Below are 22,041 nucleotides of genomic sequence, written 5' to 3' on the forward strand. Positions count from 1 at the left end.
ATCTATGAATGCACACCTGTGGTATCTCTGAGGCAAATCTACTTTGTTCATCTTATTATATATCTGACGAAGCACCAGAGATTTAGCCTGTTTCATTAACTGTTCAGCTTATTAAATGTGGAGTAGGTTCTTTCTTTTATCTGCTCATCTATCCCCTACTGGTACTGCCCTAGACAAACTAAAATGGACCACCAACATACTCCAACTTTTTGGAACTTGTCTGCTGCTTCTTGCACTTACTGTCAAGGCAAATCTGGTGATCAAGTTAGGCTACTTAAGTGGGTTTGGACTGATAAGCATGTTTGGCAATTAAGTAGGTACATTGCAAAGTTACTTGCTCACACACACTTATTTTTCTCTATTTGCAATGCAGGTACTCAAAATAGCCACTGCAATGCTTGTTGTATATGCATTATGCAAGAAAAAGAATATACTCATTTGGGATCAAGCAAAATCGTGCAAAACTATATTACGTGATCTGTGCATTTGCTTTCTCATGTAGTTCAAAGTACAGTGCTATGCGCAGCTGAGGTTAGGTATGCAAATATGTGTAGATATATGGTGAGAAATATGTAGTTCAAAGTACAGTGCTATGTGCTGTGAAAACTTGCATGTTAATCTGTCATGCATATGATTTAGGACAATTTGACTTGATGTTCAGATTTGAAAAACAGATCTACAGTATTAATGTGCTGTGTTGTTAGGGAAACAGATTTTTAATGTTGATCTATAGGCAATTTTTCTGTCTCTTCTGAGTTATGCATTTATTAGCTAGTTATGTTTAGATCTGCATTTAATCAACATTAAGGGCTCTTTTTTCTGCAAAAAAAAAAGCAATCAGATGGCCAATCAGATGGGCAAATGCATACCTATTTGCTTTTCTTCCTGTGCGGCAATGGCGATCTGGAAGCTACAGATCTCCTCCGCCACTTGCTCCAGGGAGGAGGCGTGTGGGGATTGGGAAGGCTGAAGGCGTGCTGGGGTGGGAGACCACGGTGGGCCCGGGGAACTGAGACGAAGCGCGCCGGTGGAGCTCGTGCCCGATTCATGCTGGTTCGGGCTTTGAGAACGTGGCCTGATTAGGAAGCATACTAATCAGGATTGATTTCCTAATAGGGAGTGTGCGGACGTACATGCAAACGGACGCACGTGCAGGCGTTAGCCACACCCTTATTAAAATGGTAGATTTTTCAGTTCATACTATCGGCGTTGCTTCCCGTCTGTTTGAGCTCCGTTTAGCCATATGAAAAATATATTGTACCCTTTGTTTTTGTGGTTTATAAAATTTCACGCCGTACCACTGAAAATTCCACCCAATCAACTACATGTCTATTGGCACAAATAATTCAGCTCAAACATGGCAGCAATAAAATGGTTCCAAATAATTCAGAAAATACAAAACTGAATATAAGTTCATTAGATACAACTCAAATATATCAACTCATAAATGGTTCTCTTACTGAAACAAGAAAGAAGATAAACACCAGATACTCATGAACTACTTCACCAGGTTCATAATACCAGCTATAGCAGCAAGCATCAGCACAAAAAAACCTGCGTTACCTGGCAAGAATCTCATTGAATGTAATGCAAGGCTCCAACTATTTGGCCACAGGACGATACACTCTATGCGGCCTTTTTTTTCTTTAAACAAACCCTCTGGAGCAAGATCGACATCATCTATGAACACGCCATCTTATTCAGTCTGCTTCCAACTTCACATTTTTGAGATCTAACCGAACCGCTGATATACAATCAAGAAACAAACCAAACAGCACAGGATTACACTGGGCTCTTCCAGAAGTAATAAAATGGATCAAGGGATTTATCCTTGAGCCGGCAGGTCGACCGCTAGTTACTTGAAGAATCAAGACTCGTAAAAAAAACACTAGCAGCAATGTGTTACTGATAGAACAATGAGATGCGGCAGACTAATGCCGTTAGATCTAGATCCACATTCGCAAAAATTTACATCGCCTGCAACAGATTCACGTCACAGCCACCGACTTTGTCTCAGACCCCTTCGCTGCAGGTGCCATCTCCCCACCGATGTCGCCCCTACCGTCTGCGCCGCTGATGTCGCCCCGTCGCTGCTCGTGTTGCTCATGTTGTCCTTACCATGGCCATCTTGATTTGGGGGGTTAGGGTTTAGCCATGGTGAGGTTTGGAGCTCAGAGTTGCTATGGGGTTATGTTTCTTCGATGGACGGAGGGTCGGTCGAGTTTGGGGTTTGGGTTCTGTTTCCACCGAGAGCATGATTAAAATTTTGATAATGTCTGACAAGGTAGTTCACGGTAACATCACGATAATAATATGGAGTGGAAGTTTTTTAGATTGACAGTGGCACGCAATAAAAATAAACTTTATCAATGGTAAATCGTCAATTTGAGATGAATTCTGATAGCATATAATAAATTTTCTCTAAAGTAATCAAGGCGAATGTGGTATAATCGTCTCAGTGAATATTTTACAAAAAAGGGTACCATAATGACTCTATTTGTCCATGTGTATTCATAAAAAGATCTGGATCCAAATTTATAATAATATGATAAGGGTGATGATGGTTTCTTGTCGGTAAGGCAAACTTTTTGATCATATCTGAACTTACCAAGTTGTTGCATCTTTCTCCATCAATAATGACTCGAACACGATAATACTTGACTATGAGGAATATCTGAAATAAATTGTGGTGTTGTAACTGTTCCGCTTGCTCTATTTAAGTGTTTAACACTCGCTGCACAATGAGGGTCTGATAATCCTTTGTGGGAGTGGCATCGAACACTTCCTCATGGTCAATATCCGTCTCATGACCATCCTTATCACATGCATGGTTAGCTGCAAGAGCATATTCATCCTGAACATCACTAGCACTTACATATCCACCGTCTTCTATTACAATATACGCTCACCGACTTGGGAAATCCTTCATGACGTGGCCCATTCCCTTGCATCGGTGGCATACAATCCCGGTCGATCGGCTTGTAGAAGTAAACGAAGAAGAGCTCTTAGCTGGACCCTGCACACTTACAGATTTGCTTACCAAGGGAGCGTGCGATGATGTCGGAGGTACTGTTGAACACGTCTTATTCAAAAAGGGGGTAGCAGACTGTGTAGCTGAATGTGGGGTTATTTTGACTTGTCCCAGTGTTGATTTTGAAGTGATCGTGCTTTCAAAATTGCTCCTTGGCCTCTGTTGTCGTCCCTGCAATTCTTTTTCTGCCAAACATACAAGTTGGAACAATCTAGAAACACTATTATATTTTTTTTAATCAACTATGTCCTGAATTTCACACTTTAACCCTCCATAAAACATGCAATTATAGCCTCTTCATCCTCAATAATATCACAATGCAACATACTAATTTGTAGCTCCTGGTAATATTCTTTTACGGATCTATCACCTTAGTTTAAGCGCTGCAATTTCTTACACAAATCACGTTTAAAACTAGGTGGAACAAATATGTTACGTATAGCAACCTTTAAATCATTCCATGTGGTAGGCGCTAATCCATCGATGCATACTCTATTCCACCAGATAATTGCAAACTCTTTAAATTCACTAGTGGCTTGCCTAACTCTATGCACTTCAGGAACTAAATGAGCATTAAACTTCTATTCAACCATCATCTCCCAATCTAAATATTTTTCAACATCATAAGCACCCGCAAAAGATGGTATGGTAAACTTAACCTTATTAAATGGATGATCATTAATACGTGGGTTATGTTGCTGAAAATTATTACCTCTCATACCTTAACAGTTGAAGTTCAATCGGTTCCTTTATCATTCATCATAAGGCGTCACGTTCTTGTCTCAAAATTTCATCATCCGCGACAGACTCCTCTTGTTCATAGGCTGCACCATGAGGATCCACTCAACCATTGTTCGATGGGGAATTAAACAATCGATCAAAGTGTGTATTAAGCATTGCAATGCTTTCATTGAGTCATTGCAATGCGGTATTGATTCCCGCAAGCTTCTTGTCAATGTCGTCATTAATAGTTTGTCGATGATCATCCAACAACATTGTGAGTTCTTCTCTCAAAACACACTCTGTCGCATCCGATGCTTCACTTGCCATGGTCAGTCGAAGATAGAAAACAACAAAAGATAAATTATCCCTATCGACTACTGGGTGGTGGAGGTGGAGTCACACACCCTCAAGCGTCTTACCACGCTATTACCAATCACCACAATTGGCACAACCGGTAGCTGGTTCGTGATACCTTATTGGGTGCGAGTGAGCTAGTTGCAAGGGGAGAAACTGTTCTTATCGAGAGAAGGTGTAGCTTGGACAGGCAATATTTAGTAGCAAGGAATGACAATAATTGAAATCAGATTAGCAAAGCTGAATAAAATTCCACAGTACTCGTCATAGTTGCTAGCTCGAATACGTTCCTAAAACTAGCTCAAGCAAACCAAAAACTATAACAAACACAAGCACAATGGAACAAAATTTGCAAAGCAAATTGATTTTCCTTTTTTTTGAATTCTCTCTCTCTCTCTTTTGCACTCTTTGTTTTCTTTTTCTTTTTTTTTTTGCACTCTTTACTTCTTGCTTGCTTTTCTTTTCTCTTCTTTTTTTTTTTGCGAATGTGACACAACTCAAAAAACTCTTCTATTGCCTTTTCTCGGACCAGTGAGGTAATGGGTCACAAATGTTTTTGGAGAGCAGGGGTATAAATGTAATAAACATATACTCTCTCTCTCTCTCTGAACTTTGGCTACATCTGTTTGGGCTATCGAGTGATACTAGAACTTTGTCGGGCAAGACTCGATATGATGAGTACGTAGGGTGTTCGAGAGCAACCAGAATAGACAGACTCCGACTAGGTTGTGGAGGCGAAAACGAGTGGGTAGTTGAATCCAACTAGGTGCTCGAAAGGATGGTTGGATCAGAGAAGGTGGGTGATTTCGACTAGGTGGTCGGAGTTACTGGACGGGTCTCCGAGTGGGTGGTTGGAGTGGCTGGTCGGGATCCCGAATGGGTGGTCGGAGTGCCTGGTCGGACCCCGAGTGGGTGGTCGGAATGACTGGTCGGGACCCCGAGTGGGTGGTCGAAGCGACTAGTGGTCGATCCGAGTAGAGTGTCGACTCGACCAGTAGTTGAACACGAGTTGATGGTCGACTCGACTAGTGGTCGAACTCGAGTAGATGGTTAAAGCGACTAGTAGTCGAACACGACTTGATGGTCAACTTGACTAGTGGTCGAACTCGAGTAGATGGTTAAAGCGACTAGTGGTCGAACACGACTTGATGGTCGACTCGACTAGTGGTCGAACTCGAGTAGATACACAATCTCGGGTATAGAAAACAAGGCCAGACCGAGATACACGACAACTAAATAGCAAGACTCGATACTAGAAACTAGATCACGATGACTCAACCAGCAACAAAGACACTAACGATAGACTCAAACTCAACAACGCGAATATTGAAAATAAAATTACGAAGGCACAAAGTGGTTTGGACAGCGGAAAAACTAAGATCTTAATATTTTTGTGGGGTAATTTTCTGGACTCTAGGTAATGGAAAACGATGAAAAAAGGGGGATAATTGTGATTACCTAACGAGCAACCGAGGCTCTGATACCACTTGATGTGCGATCTTCCGAAAGGTAATATGATAGGTCGATTGGTGAAGCTTCGACGTTGATGATCCAAAGGCTTTGAATAGAATAGAGCGAGAACGCTCGCAACCTCTACACCACTCCGTGGTTATCAACCATGCCAAGACGCGGTTGATCTTGCCAAGAAGGCTTTTCCTGCAAGAGAATCAAGAACACAAGCAAGAACAGGTAGATGCAATCTGAATATTTCTAATTATCAATGAAGTACTCGAGTTGAGGTTCAACAAACCGATAAACAACGAAACTATCTAAAAAAGAATAATCTAAACTAAACCCGAGCCTAAACTATGATGGCTACTGTGTATATATAGGAGGGACGTGAGGAGGTCGAGCTAGGGTTGTGCAACCATGGAAAGAGGCGTGCACAACCTGGACTTCGACCCCGATATGATTACAAAACCCAACAGGGTCCGAAACGGTGGCACAGCACCTTAGTTTTTTGACTCTGTCTAAACTATAAGGAATATTTGGTTGAGCTCTTATCCATTGGAAAGGGCTCATCGTAAGCTTTCTAGAATGTCCAAGATTGCCTAAAACGGACTTCGTATGAGAAAATTATACTTGTTTTACTGACGTGCTATCCTGCAACTCGACCACGACCACGACTTGAGTTTAGTCTCGAGTCCGAGTAGACTTGACTTTCGAGGAGTGATGTCTGGGTAAGGTTGTGGTGCTTTCCCCATGTTCCTAAGCAACAAAACATCACAAGAATTTAGTAGTAATCCATCCAAGGAAGCATGAACAGCAAGGAACGAGTTCACTTGGTGGTCTAATTGTCATGCATGTGCTCTTGTAATTGGACCTTGTATGATTTTAGGATTATTGACGATATTGATCATATCCTAAGGAGGGGCTCATCAGAACCCCTCCAGGTTCACCTAGAACACATCATAGGAAAGCGATGGGAGATTACAGAACCATCCGGTCACTACGTTAATTACCCTACCTTTGATCGGATGCCCTCGCTTGATGACAATCAAGAGCCCGTTAGAGGCCCCAATCATCTCCCAGTTGTTACTGATAAACCTTGAAAATGAAGGTCAAAAATTGCTTCACGTCCCAAGTAATGGACCTCTACCAAGCCATCCTTATGCACGAATGGTCCCTTCAGGATCCAAGGAGCAAATTCCGTCGTCTTACACACCTAACACCATGAGGTGTAGACACAACAGAAGAAGGCGAAATCTTCTAGATGCCGTAGTTTGTTGGAGATAGTGTCAAGCACCCCTAAAGGCAAAGTCGCCCAATCAGGAGTTTCCACCATAAGATCCAAAGTCAAAGATGAAGTCTTTGAGTAGAATGCGAGCAATGGTGGATGAGTTCGAAGGGCGAGTCTGCACAGGAGGCAACGAGACTAATACAATGACAATGAAGTTCTCCCCTCCGATAATTAAATAGGCCTAGCTTGCATCAAGATGAGACTCAAAAATCTCTGGACGCCCATCTATCTGCATTTAATGTGCCTATACCCATTGTTTCAAATTTCAGAAGGTTTTTTAACTCTACTCAGAGACGGATGTCGAGAAGTCGATACTAGACTGGCCCTTATTGAGTCTCGAGTGCGGATACAGCAAGGCGCTTGACCCAAAAAGTGTTTCCACTCGATACTTGGAACAGAGCTTCTTCTTATTTGATTCTTTCAACTGTTAGTTTGATCTATCTTACTCGATCAGGCTTGGACTTGGCAATACTCGAGTAGGTGCTTGTAGAAATCTTCCCTGCTGAGTAGAGTTAGGAGGCTACTATCAAATATCTTATTATAGGGTATATACGCATAAGAAGTATACCATATACGAATGGGGTATGCCGTGAGCATACTTAACTACTCCGGATATTATGAAACCTAATCCGTGGGACCTGATACGCTTGGAATCCAGAAGGTGTATACTAGGAAGGTCTCGATTGCTTACCCCACTCGAGAAGACTAGTATCTAGGACAGATCTATCTACTTGGATGATAAGGAAAATGACTCTCTATCGACTACGACTGGATATGAGGTGGTATATCACCCCTATATAAGAAAGGACCCAGACCCCCGAGAGGAGGCTCTCTTTCTCTCAGTTATTGGAGGCAGGCATCAAGACCTTAGCACAGGAGGAACTCGGCAACTTTAGCCCTAGGTTAGACTAGATTTGATCTACTCCTTGTAATAGGTTAGCCGCATTGCTTGTACTCGAGTGAACACATACACATAATCATCCACACAGAACATAGGGTATTACTCTAACCGGAGACCTGAACCTGTATATGTTATGCGTGCCTCGCTTCATGTTCAATCTTTGATCCACAAAGGGAACCCTGTTATTTCCGGACATATTGTCAGGATCAAATCCTCGACAACTTGTAGCTTAGGGTTTTACACATGTAGAAGGGATAGATTTTGAGAAAATTTTTGCTCCAGTTGCTAGACTAGAAGCCATTAGAATTCTTTTAGCTTCTGTTACATCTAAAGGCTTTAGATTATATCAAATAGATGTCAAGAGCTCTTTTCTGAATGGCTATATTAATGAGGATATTTATGTTAAGCAACCACCTGATTTTGAAAATCATAAGTATCTAGATCATGTATACAAGCTGTCTAAAGCTTTGTATGGTTTAAAACAAGCCCCTAGAGTTTTGTATGATAGGTTAAAAACTTTCCTGCTTGAAAAGGGTTTTGTAATGGGAAAAGTGACAAGACGTTGTTTGTGCTCAAGCATGGTAATGATCGACTATTTGTTTAAATTTATGTAGATGATATAATCTTTGGTGTCTTCTCATGCTTTGGTGTCCCAGTTTTTAGAAATGATGAGCAGGGAATTTGAGATGAGTATGATGGGTGAACTAACGTATTTTTTGGGTTTTCAAGTCAAACAAACCAAAGAAAGTACTTTTGTTCATCAAGGTAAGTATATACGAGACCTGCTACAATATTTTGAGATGAAAAATAGCAATCCGATCATGACACCCATTGGAGCGATGACGACACTTGATCCTGATGAAGATGGTGAGCCAATTGATGAAAAAAATATAGAAGCATGATTGGATCACTTTTATATCTCTCCACTTCAAAGCCAGATATACAATTTGTCGTATGCTTGTGTGCACAATTTCAAGCTTCCCCACGTGCTTCACATCGACAAGTAGTCAAATGGATTCTCAAGTATCTACATGCCACTCAAGACTTTTAGCATTTGGCTTTCTGCTTCTTCATCTATTAGCTTAAGAGCTTTTTCTGATGCTGATTTTGGAGGCTGTAGAATTGATAAAAAAGTACATTTGGTACATGTCATTTCTTGCATAATTCTATTGTTGCATAGTCATCTAGGAAACAATCATCTGTTGCATAATCTACTGTTGAATATGAATATGTAGCTTTTGTTAGTTATTGTTCACAAACTCTTTAGATAGTTATTACAATTAAAGATTATGGGGTTAATTTAGAGAGTGTTTCACTTTTTTTTGATAACACTAGTGCTATAAATATTGCTAAAAACCATGTGTAACATTGACATTCTTGGACAAAACACATTGACACCAAGTTTCCTTTTATTAGAGACAATGTGGAAAAAGGGAACATTGAACTTCTCCTCGTGGATACTGAACACCAATTAGTAGACATTTTCACAAAACCATTGGATTCTTCTCATTTTGCTTTTCTTCTAGGATAACTTGGTGTTATTCATCATGTGGGATTGTTTTGAGTATGAGTTCTTATATCTTGGAGCTTGTCAGAGTTTAAAGTTGAGAAAACCATGAAATATGATGGGCATCATACCTGATACATATATGACTTTTAAAGCTAATATTTTGCTACATGAGAGTTTTTGCAGCTTCATATCTATATATGTAAGCTGTAGTTTTTGTCATGACTTTCTAAATCGAATGACAACTTGAATTAAATCTTTTCATGGTTGAACTCTCTTGATTGCTTTGATCTTTGATAAAAAAAAATGCTATATGTGAAAAACTCAAATAAATGAATAAGTGTTGAATAATAGATGATATGTAAAAGATAAAGGAAGTATGCACTATCGCACTTCTTCTTTACGAGACTTATTATTGCACTTTGATATGAACTTAGAAGAAGTCATGTGCGACCGTAATCATTGTCTTAAGCTTCTGGTTGTATTTTTTGCATATGCTTGGCATGGTTAGATAGAATAAGGTTGATGGTGTATATAATTCCTTGCAAAAGAATATGAGAAGTTCTTGACAGCATAATTGACATCTTGCTATATTTTTTAATCAAAATAATGATATACTTTTGGTATCCATATTTTTTTATAGCATATAAATTGTGGATTAGAGTAGTTGAGATTGCAAGACCATGCCTTACAAATAAATCATTAATTATACTTGATAAGTTGTACTCACACTATATTTTTACATGTGTAGACAGGTTGGTGTAGATATTCATGATAGTGTAAGTTGGTCAATTATTTGTTATATATGTGGTTGATCTATGATTCTTATAATGATAAAAACAACAAAAAGAATTCATTCTCTCCTTTTGAATTTATGATGAAATCATTACCAAAGGGGGAGAGAGTTGCTCATTTCAGGAGAATTGTTTCTTGTTTTTTTTCTCAAAGGGGAGAGATTTTCCGTGTTGAATTTTTTTGTTGATCTTTGATTTCACTTTGCTTTGATTTTAAAATCAAATCATGTATGTTAAGAGGTTTCCAATGTTTACATGAGGGTTGCCAATGTTTTCATCAAGGGGGAGATTATGATATCATGAGATGAAGATTTGGTTTGAATGATGAAATTGGCAAGATAAAGTGATTTAGTAAAATGACATTAGGATAATGTTCATGAGTTGCTAAGATGTTGCTTAGATATGCTTATACACTGGTGTTAGCGTAGAGATGATGCAATATACTTGTATGAGTAGTGTTGTGTGAATTGATCTCGAGTCAAGTCGGGGAGGACTTGTGCTCGGACTCGTTTGTTGTTTGATTCATGTGTATGTGTTGCTCGAAGGTGAACATGGTTGATGATGGATCGGCGAACTAAGTTCAGGGAGGAACTGAGGTTCGACGACTAGGTTCAGGAGGAACTAAGGTCATGGTGATTGAGGATGTCATGCGAGACGTTCAAGCTGAGAGAATAATGCATATAGAGACAAGGTTTCACGATGGACGCAGGAGGCAATCTGGTTGTGAGGGGACGTGAAGACTAATTCGTGTTTGAGTTAGAGAAAGCACGAGGGAGTCGTGTGGTGGTTGGACTTGAGACAGGAGTTAGTGTTAGAGATGGATTCTGAGGGGGTTACGTACATGCATGTCTGCATTTGAGATGTTACGTGCATGATTATGTGAGAGTTGTTGGCTAATTAGCGTAAGTTGTTTGTCCTCTTGTGATTAGAGGAGGATAGAGACCAGGTTAAATACGACTTGGAGTTGTAGTTCGATTAGGTCATATTTGTGTGTGTGGCTATCCAATAAATAGAGAGCTCTATTGTATTGGGTAGACAACGCAGTAGAGAGAAAAATAGAGAAACCCTAGTAAGAGCTATTTTAGGATTTTGTGAAAATCTTTGTTGGATGTTTTGGAGAGGTTTCTTGTAAACTAATCTATGCAATAAAAATCAAGTTTTGTCAGTTGATGAGTTGCTCATTCGAAATTTCTCTCTGTTTATATTCTACGTGATTGGTTTTAGTTTTCAATTATTTTTGTGTTTTTATCGAGTTTCATCTTGGTTTAATCCATCCAAAATATTTCTATAATATCTAATGTTTGATATGAGAAAATTTCGAGTAGCTTTGATTTAATCTCGAGTAGCTTTTTTTCATTATCGACTAGGTGTTGATCTACTCGATTTTGTGTGGTACAGTCTACTTTGATTAGATATAATTCTTAATCCACATATCCGACTGACTTGATTCTTGTTTGAATTGTTTCGTATTTGAATCTAATTTCAGCTGACCAATTTTGAGGGAAATTAGACCATCGGATCTTACTCTACATTATTTTTACTAGAGCATATGCAATCTGTCTCAAGTGGAATATCGAGTTTAAGTCTGCTTTTTATTTGGGTGAATTAATCTTTGAATTTGGTTTCCACAATCATTCACCGCCCCCCCCTCTGATTGTCATACTAGAGTGTAATTGATCCTACAGTTTAATACTCCTTGCTAACTTGCTTCACCACCAGTTGTGAATCCCATTTCATAAGAAGACGGCAGATACCAAGCGCAGAAGCTGCACAAAGACCTATGAGAAAACTTTCATACTCAGCCATGTTGTTTGTGGCCAGAAAGTCTATCTACAAAGCGTATTGCAGTCTTCCTCTAGTTGAAGAGATCAGTATTATCCCAGCTCCTGAGCCTTTGATCATCAATGACCCATCAAAGTAGAGAGTCCATACATCGACCATGTCATCATGGGCGCCTTAGGGTTGCTCAAGTTTTGTCCATTCGGCAACAAAGTCGGTGAATACATATATAACAACTAGCAAGGGAGGACAAAAGATACCTTTTGAGATTCTGGAACACCTTTTCTACCTCTTCCGAACCCTCGAACCCATCGTGTTGGCGCTAGAGCTTGAAAAAGGGAAGCCGCTGTCTCCGAATTGGGAGATAAAATGACTGAGTTCTGTCATGCACCCGGTTAGCTTTTGAACTTCTAGTAATACTTTAGGGTATGTATTTCTTCGATGGCCTTGATATTTTTAGAATTGACCTTGATTCCCCAGTGTGACACCAGGAATTAGAGTATCTTTCCCGTGTCGACGCCAAATGCGTACTTCTATGGATTTAGCATGACCCGATGCTTGCATAGATTGTCGAAGATTTCTTGTTGGTCGAAGATAAGGTATTCCTTCCTTTTGGATTTGATGAAAAGGTCATCGACATAGGCTTTGACATTTTGACCAATTTGGTCATGAAGAATTAATTGCATATCGCAATGATACGTAGCGCTGGCACTTTTTAATTTGAAAGGCATATTTACATAACAAAATACCCCAAAAGTGGTTATGAAGGAGGTCTTCTCCCCATCCTCAGGAAACATGCTAATCTGGTGGTAACAAGAGTAGGCATCGAGAAGGCTTAGATAGTTGCGCCTGGAGGTGGAGTCAACTATCTAGTATATTTAGGGCAAGGGAAAGACATCTTTTGGGCAGGCTTTTTTGAGATCTATGAAGTCCACATACATGCATCACTTGTTGTTTGAATTTTTAACCATGACTGGGTTAGCCACTAGGGGTGCTCCACCTCTCTGATGAATCCTTCCTTCAAGAGCCTCTCGATTTCTGCCTTGATTGCTGCTTTTCGGTCGAGACCAAACCACTGGAGCTTCTGTTTGGCATTCGGCCAGACAGCCAACCTACGCTCAATCACCTCCCTAAATATACCAGGTATGTTGGACTGTTGCCATGTGAACATGTCGGCATTTGCCCAGAGAAAGGTGATGAGCTCAAGTTCCTATTTCTGGTTTAGGGTGGAGCCTATCCGAACGATCTTGGATGGCTCCGCTGGGTTCAAAGGAATGGTCTTTACATCACCGTGAGATTTCACAGCTACTTTGGACCTTGAGTTCTTGGTCTCCTTGTCAGGTTGATGTTCTGCTGCTATGTCTAGGATCCGCTTGTCGCATGTAGGCCTACCTTGGTGCAACCACGAACAATAATGGCTCCCTCAGGTCCTAGAATCTTCATGCACTAGTAAGCATAGTGCGTGGTAGCCATGAACTTGGCTATAGTTGCTTGTCCTAAGATGGCGATGTATACTGTCATGAAATCAACCATGTCAAATCGAATCTTTTTCATTTAGAAATTGTCCTGCTTCCCAAAGGTGACAGGAAGTGTGTTCTGGTCAATCAGTGTTGCCGAGGATCCGGTTACTATGCCGTGGAAGGCTTGAGTCACCGGCTTGATAGCAGACCGAGAGATCTACATCGCATCGATCATGCTTGTGAAGAGGATGTTCACGGAATTCCCTCTATCCATGAGCACTCAGGTAACCTTTCATTTATTGATAACGGGCTCGACCACTATTGGGAAGCAGCCGAGCCTGACAAAGTTCTCAACACAGTCATCTTGGTCAAAGGAGATCTCAATGTTTGACTACTGGACCACTTGGCAATTCTTGGGTATGGCAAATAATACTTCCTAGGCCACCATCATGGAATGCCTCTTGGACTCGTAGCAAGCCAAGCCCCTGAACATGTGGTCGACAGCTCTTGTCTCTCTCTAGAAAGGTAAACAGTCTGAACTGGAGTCCATGCTCTGACTCGCAACCTGTGGAGCTTTCCCCTAGCTCTTCTCGACCTTGGCCTTGACCGCTTTCAGAAGGCGTGGCACTGCTTGGGACTGTGGTCGTCAGACTAGTGTATGTCACACCAGGGCTTGCTAGAATGCTCACCGGTGGTCAATTGCTTACCGTTGCCACAGGATGATATGGAATGCTTGTTAGAACGCTTATCGGGAAGGTCTGCCATGACTTTGTCTGTCTTGGGCTTCTTCCTATTGCCTCATTTGGAGGGCTTTTTCTTGCACTTGTTTTTTGTCGAGCCACCAACGAGTCTGGGTTGAGGTTGTTACATGTTCTGATCCCTTTCTTTGATTTATAGGAGTGCCTCCTTGGCAATGGTTGTCTTGTCGGCAATGTCCATCAAATCTTGGATCATCTAAGGGTCAGCTATGGTGACATCTTCAACACACTGGTGGCTCCTGACACCTCAGGTAAATGCCTGGATAACGTCAGTATCATTTACCTCAGTGATGGTGTTCTGGGTGTTGCTAAAGCACAGAATGAACTCGCATAGGATTTCCTTCTCCATCCCAAAAAGCCAAAAAGGTCGTTCTTCTTGCCGAGCTGAACATACATTCCTTGGAAGTTTGCCTAGAACAAGTCATAGAGCTGCTCCCACGAGTAGATCATCCCTGGTTGTAGGTTAGCCAGGTCCTAGCCAGACCCTAAAGGACAGTGGGAAGGTAGTTGGCCATGACCTTCTCATCCCCACTAGCCGCTTGGATAGTAGTAGTGTAAATTTGGAGGAACTCATTGGGATTGGTGGTTTCGTTGTACTTCTCTATGGACCAAATTCTGAACCAGGCCAGCCACTTGACTCTCCTGAGCTCGGGCGAGAAAGCCTGACACCCTGAGTAGCCATGGGCGCCCTAATCGCATGGGTCAAAGACCGGCCGCAACCTCGACTTGAATGACTACGGTGCTGGGATGACCTCTAGTTGTGTTGTCATGGAGAGGGTGACTATTTGTGAGGGTCCATGAGCATTTTCGCTCGTTGATGACATCGCGCATGTCCCAGATGGGATGGTTTTGGATCGGCGAGGTCTTGTGATGACGTTGAGATTGGTTGCCTTCTCGGACAATCTAATTTCAGGGATTACGTCTTTCTGGATCTGACCCCTCACGAGTAGAGTTGGCGCGGATCTTCCCTTGAGTAGAGTTGTTATCAGCTGTCGTTTAATGAGAGGATTCGGCATGTGCCTGTGCATGTCGGACGATGTCCTCAACTTCACCGAGCCATTTCATTCCCTCGCGGGTAATAAGATCTACCGTGGGAGGCTGTCGGAGTAGGTCCTGGACACCCAAGAGCCTTTGAGTAGCCCCAGATCTAAAGCATCTAGCACCTTGCTGGTGTTATGGGGTAGAAAGATCTGAATTTGCAACAGGGCATTAGACCTGGTCGCAGGGCGTTGTCCTATGTAGGGATTGAGTCTTATCTCCCTCGGCCAGATCAACGGGAGTTTGTGGGTCCGCTGAGTTATCATTCGGGTCGGACCGAGCACTGCTTTCATCCCCGATGGAGAAAACTTCTCGGAGATACACTATGCTAGAAGAGGAGTCTATATCCATCATGCACCTATTATCAAAGGATATCTCCAGGATGTTTCATTGACAACCAGAGTTGTCAAAAGTCGTGGGGGAGGATCCCGACTTGCGGCATACATTGTTCACGCGAATGTCCTGGTCATCGGGTGAGTCAAGCTCGATAATGTAAGTCGTGGCACACTTGTCAATGAAATGACTTACATCATCGTTGGACTCGTCATCAGAGAGGTTCTCCTACGGATCTTTGTCATTCAAGTAGCCAGATTTCGACATGGTTTTAGGTGGAGTCAGTGATAAGGCAAATGGCGATGATTCAACGTCGTTGGCAATGATCGTCATAGATGGTGCCAACTATCGACGATTAGTAAACCACCGATCTTACAAATACATGATGAATGTAGGGAATACTCCCTCTTGCCGAATCAAGCACCAAAGACAGAGATTCTATACAGGTTCAAGCCTCCTGGAGGAAAATAACCTTATGTCATGTGTTCTTGTATTGCTCTTCGAGACATAATACAAGGAGGGTCATGGCTAGCCTCAAATGCTCCTTGTGCATAGTCTTGCTGAGTTGCCGATGTAGATCGCAATTGTGGTTGTGATTGCAGATGCAAATGGCTTGTATTACTTGTCCTCCACTGTAGGGTTCCTCCGCTCCATATATATGGGGGTTGCCATGTAGCATCTAGACTCCTTTTCAAGTAGGATTATGTCATCCTTACAATTAGGGATAGACTTGCTTGTTTAAGGGATATCTTGGCACCCACTGAAGGTTTCCACACGTCTGGGGATTCCCTTCCTAATTATGATTGTATGTTCTGAATATCTAGGGTAGCCCAGGGATTCGTATATGTATTGTAAAAGGTAGTTTTATACTACTCATAGTTAGTTTTCAATTTTACCTTTAGCCATAAGCACATGTGCGATGATGATGATGATGAAAGTGGTGGAGGAATTGATTCCTCAATGGTGAGAGTAGCCAATCTCTTGCTAAAGATTGCTTCATCATCATCGCTTGAGGTTGAACTTGAAGTTCATTATCCTTCACATCCACCAATTAGCCAATGCTTGTGGGTGTATTTCCTCTCCCTTTCCTACTCTTTTCCTTTTCTTTACTAAGCTTGTCCTCCTTCATCTTGGCAGGATATGGACAATACTCAATGGAGTGCTCTCTTTATTTAAATCGAGGACACTTCTTCTTCCTCTGTTCTCTCCTCATGTGTGTGTGACATCTTTAATTTTCACTGGGATGTCTTTGGAGTAGATTGTTTTCAAGTTTTTGTCCAACTTCCCGATGATCTCAAGAACTTTAGGATTAAATTTCATCTTCACTTGAATCTGCTACTTCTTCTTCTTCTTCTTGATGATGATGAGTTTGACTCTTCTTTCTTCTTCATCATATTCCTTTTTTCTTGCTTGCTTGAAAGAGAAAGACTCTTGTTGCTTGATGAAGAAGGTCCTTCTTTCATGTAAAGCTCATATGCCATGAGCTCCATAAGAACCCTTGTGGGAGTCATGTCATTCAAATATTCACAGTTGTGAAGGATGGTGACAATATTGTCATATTTTGGTCAAAGTAGAACTTGAAGAGTCTTTCTCGCTACATCTTAATCTCCCATTTGTGTCAAGTCTATGCCATTGAGCTCATTAATAATAATATTTAAACGTGAGTACATAACATTAGTATTTTTATGAGAGAGCATAACAAAATAACTTAATTTAGACATGACAAGATGATATTTTTCTTCATGCACATATTTTGTACCATCATGAATTTCAATGAGTGTAATTCAAATATCATGAGTATTGATGAGACTATAAACATGATTAAAAACATCAATACTAAGACATGAGAATAAAATACTTCTAGAAATAGCATTGAATTGCAACTCTTCTTTGTCGGCTTTGTAGGATTGTTAGGCCTACGCAAGAGGTTGATGCCAACATTTACCACCCTCCTTTTGCCTCAATATGACACAAGGACCTTCCAATAGGGGAAATTAGTGGCATCAAAGTAAGGAGCTCTACCAATATCCAACCTGTCCCCCGAACATCACTTTCTCACGAGGTGATGAAGCCTAAAACATCCAAATGTGAGCCATAGGATCTAATACCAATTGTAAGGAGTGGTGATGCCCTAAGAGGGAGTGAATTAGGGATTCTAAAAACTAAATGGCTTAATTCAATAAGATAAACCTAACTCAATTTCTATCTAAATGTGCTCAAGATTTATCTAGTGAGGCTATTCTAATGCAACAAAATTTTGCACCCTAAATTTCAATCCTACAAACTACACAAGGCAATTCTAAGAAAGGTAAATGTGGAAAGTAATCAATGCAATAAATAAGTGCAGAATGTAAATAGCACAACCAGTTGACAAACTCTCTGTCTCACGGTACAGTGCCCATCGTATGATATGGTGACCCCACCTTATGTACAGTGACTCTAGAAACTTTGTTGTTTTCTATCTATCCACCACTGCATGTTACGGTGACCCCACATATGATACGATAACCTCCTGTTTTCTAGAGGAGACTTATCCAATTCAATCTATCTTAAGTCTCAATCCTTGTGGCTTCTTTTCCTTGATGTCTTAGTCTTCCTTTTGATAGTATGATAGAAAAACAAAACTATCTGCACATGTAATAGTATCAATACCATGATATATTGTCTAAACAATCGGTTTTTATATCTTCGTGAAGCTCTTATTGGACCTTAATGTTGACTACTTTGAGATATTTAGAACCTCAAGTTCATCACATAGAATCTACAAGACTAAACCTTGCATACTAATCAACAATAGTAGTCTTATTGACTATGTTGATATTAATCACCAAAATCATATTGATCTAATGCAAGTGTCATTTATCTTTCATGTTAGAGCCCCAATAAAATCTGATTTTTGGTTAGTACAAAGTTAGATCCAATTTGAGTGTAGATCTTAAAATTTGATGGCTAAAAAATCAGGTATTAGAAGCCCCTAAAACACCCTGTTGTTGTATAGCCGCTTCCTTTGGTAACGCTCACGTTTTGGTGTTACCAAATCTTTCGTAAGGCTCATATGTGCAACAAACAAAACAGCCCCCCACCGAGTAACAATCGCAAACTTTTAACTGAGTCAACTTTTTGGGTATTAATTGTGATCTTTCAGAGGGGGGGGGGGGGGGATTGAAACATTATGTTGATTACAGATCACATACAGTACTAACTTTTTATGAAACAGATTCAGTTACCATTCCCGGCATTGGAAGTAACAAGTCACAGCCAAAGTAAAAGGGAACACACGCACATGTTAAGTAAGCGGTATCTAGATGCTGGCAGGATCTTCATTATTTTGTGCTGCTTCCAGACATGCGAATTTTCATCCAGAGAAGATGATTTAGGAGCCAGGAGTAAACTTGATCGAAACACTGTTCACGCAGTGGCGCTCATCGGTGGGTGTCCTGAATCCTTCTCCCTTGAAAACATGGCCCAAATGCCCGCCACAAGCTGCACATGTGATCTCTACCCTCCTACCATCAGGATCCGGCTAAAACGATGAAATATGAGTGATCAGCATATCAATTAAAAGAAAGGGGGCATACGAGACAGACAGCAAATGGCTATTGAGGCATACTGTTCGGTTTATGGCTCCTGGAAGCCCCTCAAAGAACGCTGGCCAGCCGCAACCAGAATCGAATTTCGTGGTGGACTTGTACAGGGGAGTTCCACAGCCAGCGCAGTTATAAACCCCATCACTGTAGAATTTGTTGTACTCACCTGTTCCGGGTAACCTGAACATGAATGTGTGCTTTGCTTGAGGACAAGTGCTTTAGTATGCTTGGATCATTCTCAGAAAAATCTAAATGACAAACAAGATATTCGTGTTTCAAGCCAACCAATATGATACTTGAGTTGTTAACATGTCTTTTGTACAACTGCACATTTAGTTTATCCTTTAACACCGTATTGCCATGACTAAACATACTATGAGCAGCTTGATAAAGCATCAGAATTGAATCAACAAGTCAATTACTTAGGTATTGATTCGCTTTAGTAATCCAGACACACACTTCATTACTCCCTATTGGCCTCATGCGACAGTGGTCACAGCTCGCAAAGCAGCATAGCATTTGAAATTTATGCAAATTTCAATCCTGAATGTCTAAAGTTGGTAATGCCCAATCAAACTGTGATATGATTTCACCCATAAGAATGATTCCAATTATAGCTGACTGGCTCATGGATTTGCAAATTACAGTAGACAATTAGACTGTACACCAACCCTGCTGAGGAATGCTGATGACAGCTTAACTTCTACTTCCAATATAACTGAGTTCCATGACAGGCAGCCATCTCGTTTTTGGAGTGTCACTTGCTTGGCATGTTATCTGGACTACTAGAGACTAACTCCCACAGGAATAAGGTACTGTTTGGTTGAGCATGAGCGTGTAAGTTGAACTAATTGAGATATAGATGAGCAGGAATAAGGTACTGTTCTGGTCCAACCAAATGAGGTCCAAATAACATGAGGCCTAGACCCTAGCACCATAACTGAAAGTAGTGCCAGAAAACATAGCATACTTTGGTTCTTTAAAAAGGTATATATGCACTATCTCATCCATTAATATCCAATTTAGTTATATAATTTATAGTGGATCCTAATTCCAGAATGAATTCCATATTTTCCCTTTTCTTTGACACGACAGGAATACTTTGCAAGAGAGAGAAAAAACTCGACCCAAGGGGAAAGACACCCCGAAGGCATTGCATTAAGGTCGAGAAAAGGTCCCAAAAGCCAGCTACAACCCGCACGTTATCACTAAGCCACCGCGCCACGACCACGGGAAACACGCAGCGAGGAGCCTTTTTTTTGCGAGAACTAGGGTTTGAGCCCTGGTTGCCCTGGTTGATAGCCTCACACCTAGAGGTCTTACTACCGTGCTATTCGCACATTCTCTACAATAGAGAAACTTGAAGCTGTTACAAGTATGTAGAGCCAAAACAAAGCAGTTTTAGCAACAGAGTTTCTTAGACTCTTTTCAAATCATAGTACTTTTACAGTTCGATAACTAGAAGTGCCCAAATCCATATGTTAACAGAGTGGCTAGAGTTATTTGTACTCCTGATACATGTCAATGCACCCCTGTCTACTGTTTCATCTGTAACCCGTGATTAGAACCGCACACTCTGTGAAATCTTGCTTTAATTTGAGGGGGAAAAGTTCATGAGTCGCATTGTTCGCAGACTGATACCATGACTTTATATTTAGATTTGGACAGAACATGATTCTTATTTTTATCTAAACCCAGAGACTCAACTGCGTGCAAGAGGGCACATGTTAAGAAATAAAATCAGCATTATGATCAAAACTTACAGGATATATTAAGGCAAGTGGCAACTCTGCAACAAGTTGGGACCCTTTTTTTAGCTCCAGGTTCCTAAATAGTATAGGATTATCAGAAGTCAACTTCGAGAAGTCGTCCTAAAAAAAGCCAACTTGGAATGGTTTTAGACGAGAATCCAAGAAGTATTTTCATGATCCATATTGAAGTAGACGAACAAGAGCTGGAACAGGGAGCCTGAATCACTCGTCGGTAACTCCAGGACCGGTTCAAAATTCAGTAATCTAAACTAATCAGTAACCACGGCCTCAACATCTTCAACGCTCACTAGCATGAGACATCCTACATGCCAAGAAACGCACAAGAATCCAATCCATCCACGCCCAAGAAGAATAAAGGGGACCCAAAAAAAAGACTATCATGCACAGGCACAGATCAAATCACAGCATGACAGTCACTAAACACCGTGTTTCGTCGCAGATCTTGGCCCGATAGATTCCTCGGGTACAGACGAATTACGCGATGGTAGATAGGGGAGGACGGGGAGGAAGTACTACTCACTCGGTGCCCTTGAGGCGGAGGATGCGGAACTGCTCGGGGGAGAGGACGGCGCGCCACTCCTCCTCGCTCCTCGCCTTGACCCCAGACGCCATCGCCGCGGCAGCCACGGGAGCGATCCGAGGAAGGCACAGGAGGCACCAATGCCCTGGCAAAGAGGAGGAGAGGAGAGGAGGCAGAGTGAGAGAGGATGTGACGATGGAGCCGTCGAGGAGGCAGCAACGACATTTTATGGAGTTGGTAAGCCCACGAGGCCGCACAGCATCTTCGCTACTGGCACCGATGAGCCGCCGATACTCATAACAGCTTCCTAGATATATAAAAAAGAAGACGTACTTAGAATTGTTGTGTTGCAAGATTTTTTTGCATAAATGCATTAACGGTCTTCTAACTTATCCAGATATATTATTTAGGTTTATAAACTTTGAAAATATATTTTAGATTATTAATATTGTCAAACCGTGTGAATCAGATCTATACTAACTTTGAAAAAGTTTTAACGCTGACATAGTATGTCGTGTGATACCTACGTGGTAAAGCCATGGTATACCGCGTGATGCCTAGGTGACAAAGGTGGTACGAAAAAAATAAAAAACTCAAGAAAATTAAGAAAAACTAAAAATCAAAAAATAGGAAAAATCAAGAAAATATTAAAAAAATCAGGAAAATAGAACACAATCAGGAAAATAGAAAAAATTAGGAAAATCAAGAAAAAATCAGGTTTTTTAAACATAAAAAATAATAGAA

At 41.0% G+C, this 22,041-nt stretch overlaps 1 protein-coding gene across 1 annotated transcript; it reads right to left on the reverse strand.

Annotated features, from left to right (window-relative positions):
* Positions 1-18,609: 18,609 nt before the first annotated feature.
* Positions 18,610-21,564, reverse strand: LOC133916065 (peptide methionine sulfoxide reductase B5). The gene is made up of 3 exons (XM_062359555.1): positions 21,298-21,564; positions 19,029-19,185; positions 18,610-18,941 (listed from the first exon to the last, which is right to left on the reverse strand). Exons 1-3 carry the CDS (start codon positions 21,387-21,389, stop codon positions 18,792-18,794), a joined length of 399 nt encoding a protein of 132 aa, XP_062215539.1. The 5' UTR covers positions 21,390-21,564; the 3' UTR covers positions 18,610-18,791.
* Between the last annotated feature and the right edge of the window lie 477 nt (positions 21,565-22,041).

This window comes from Phragmites australis, chromosome 4 (assembly GCF_958298935.1).
Source record: "Phragmites australis chromosome 4, lpPhrAust1.1, whole genome shotgun sequence".
NCBI lineage: Eukaryota > Viridiplantae > Streptophyta > Magnoliopsida > Poales > Poaceae > Phragmites > Phragmites australis.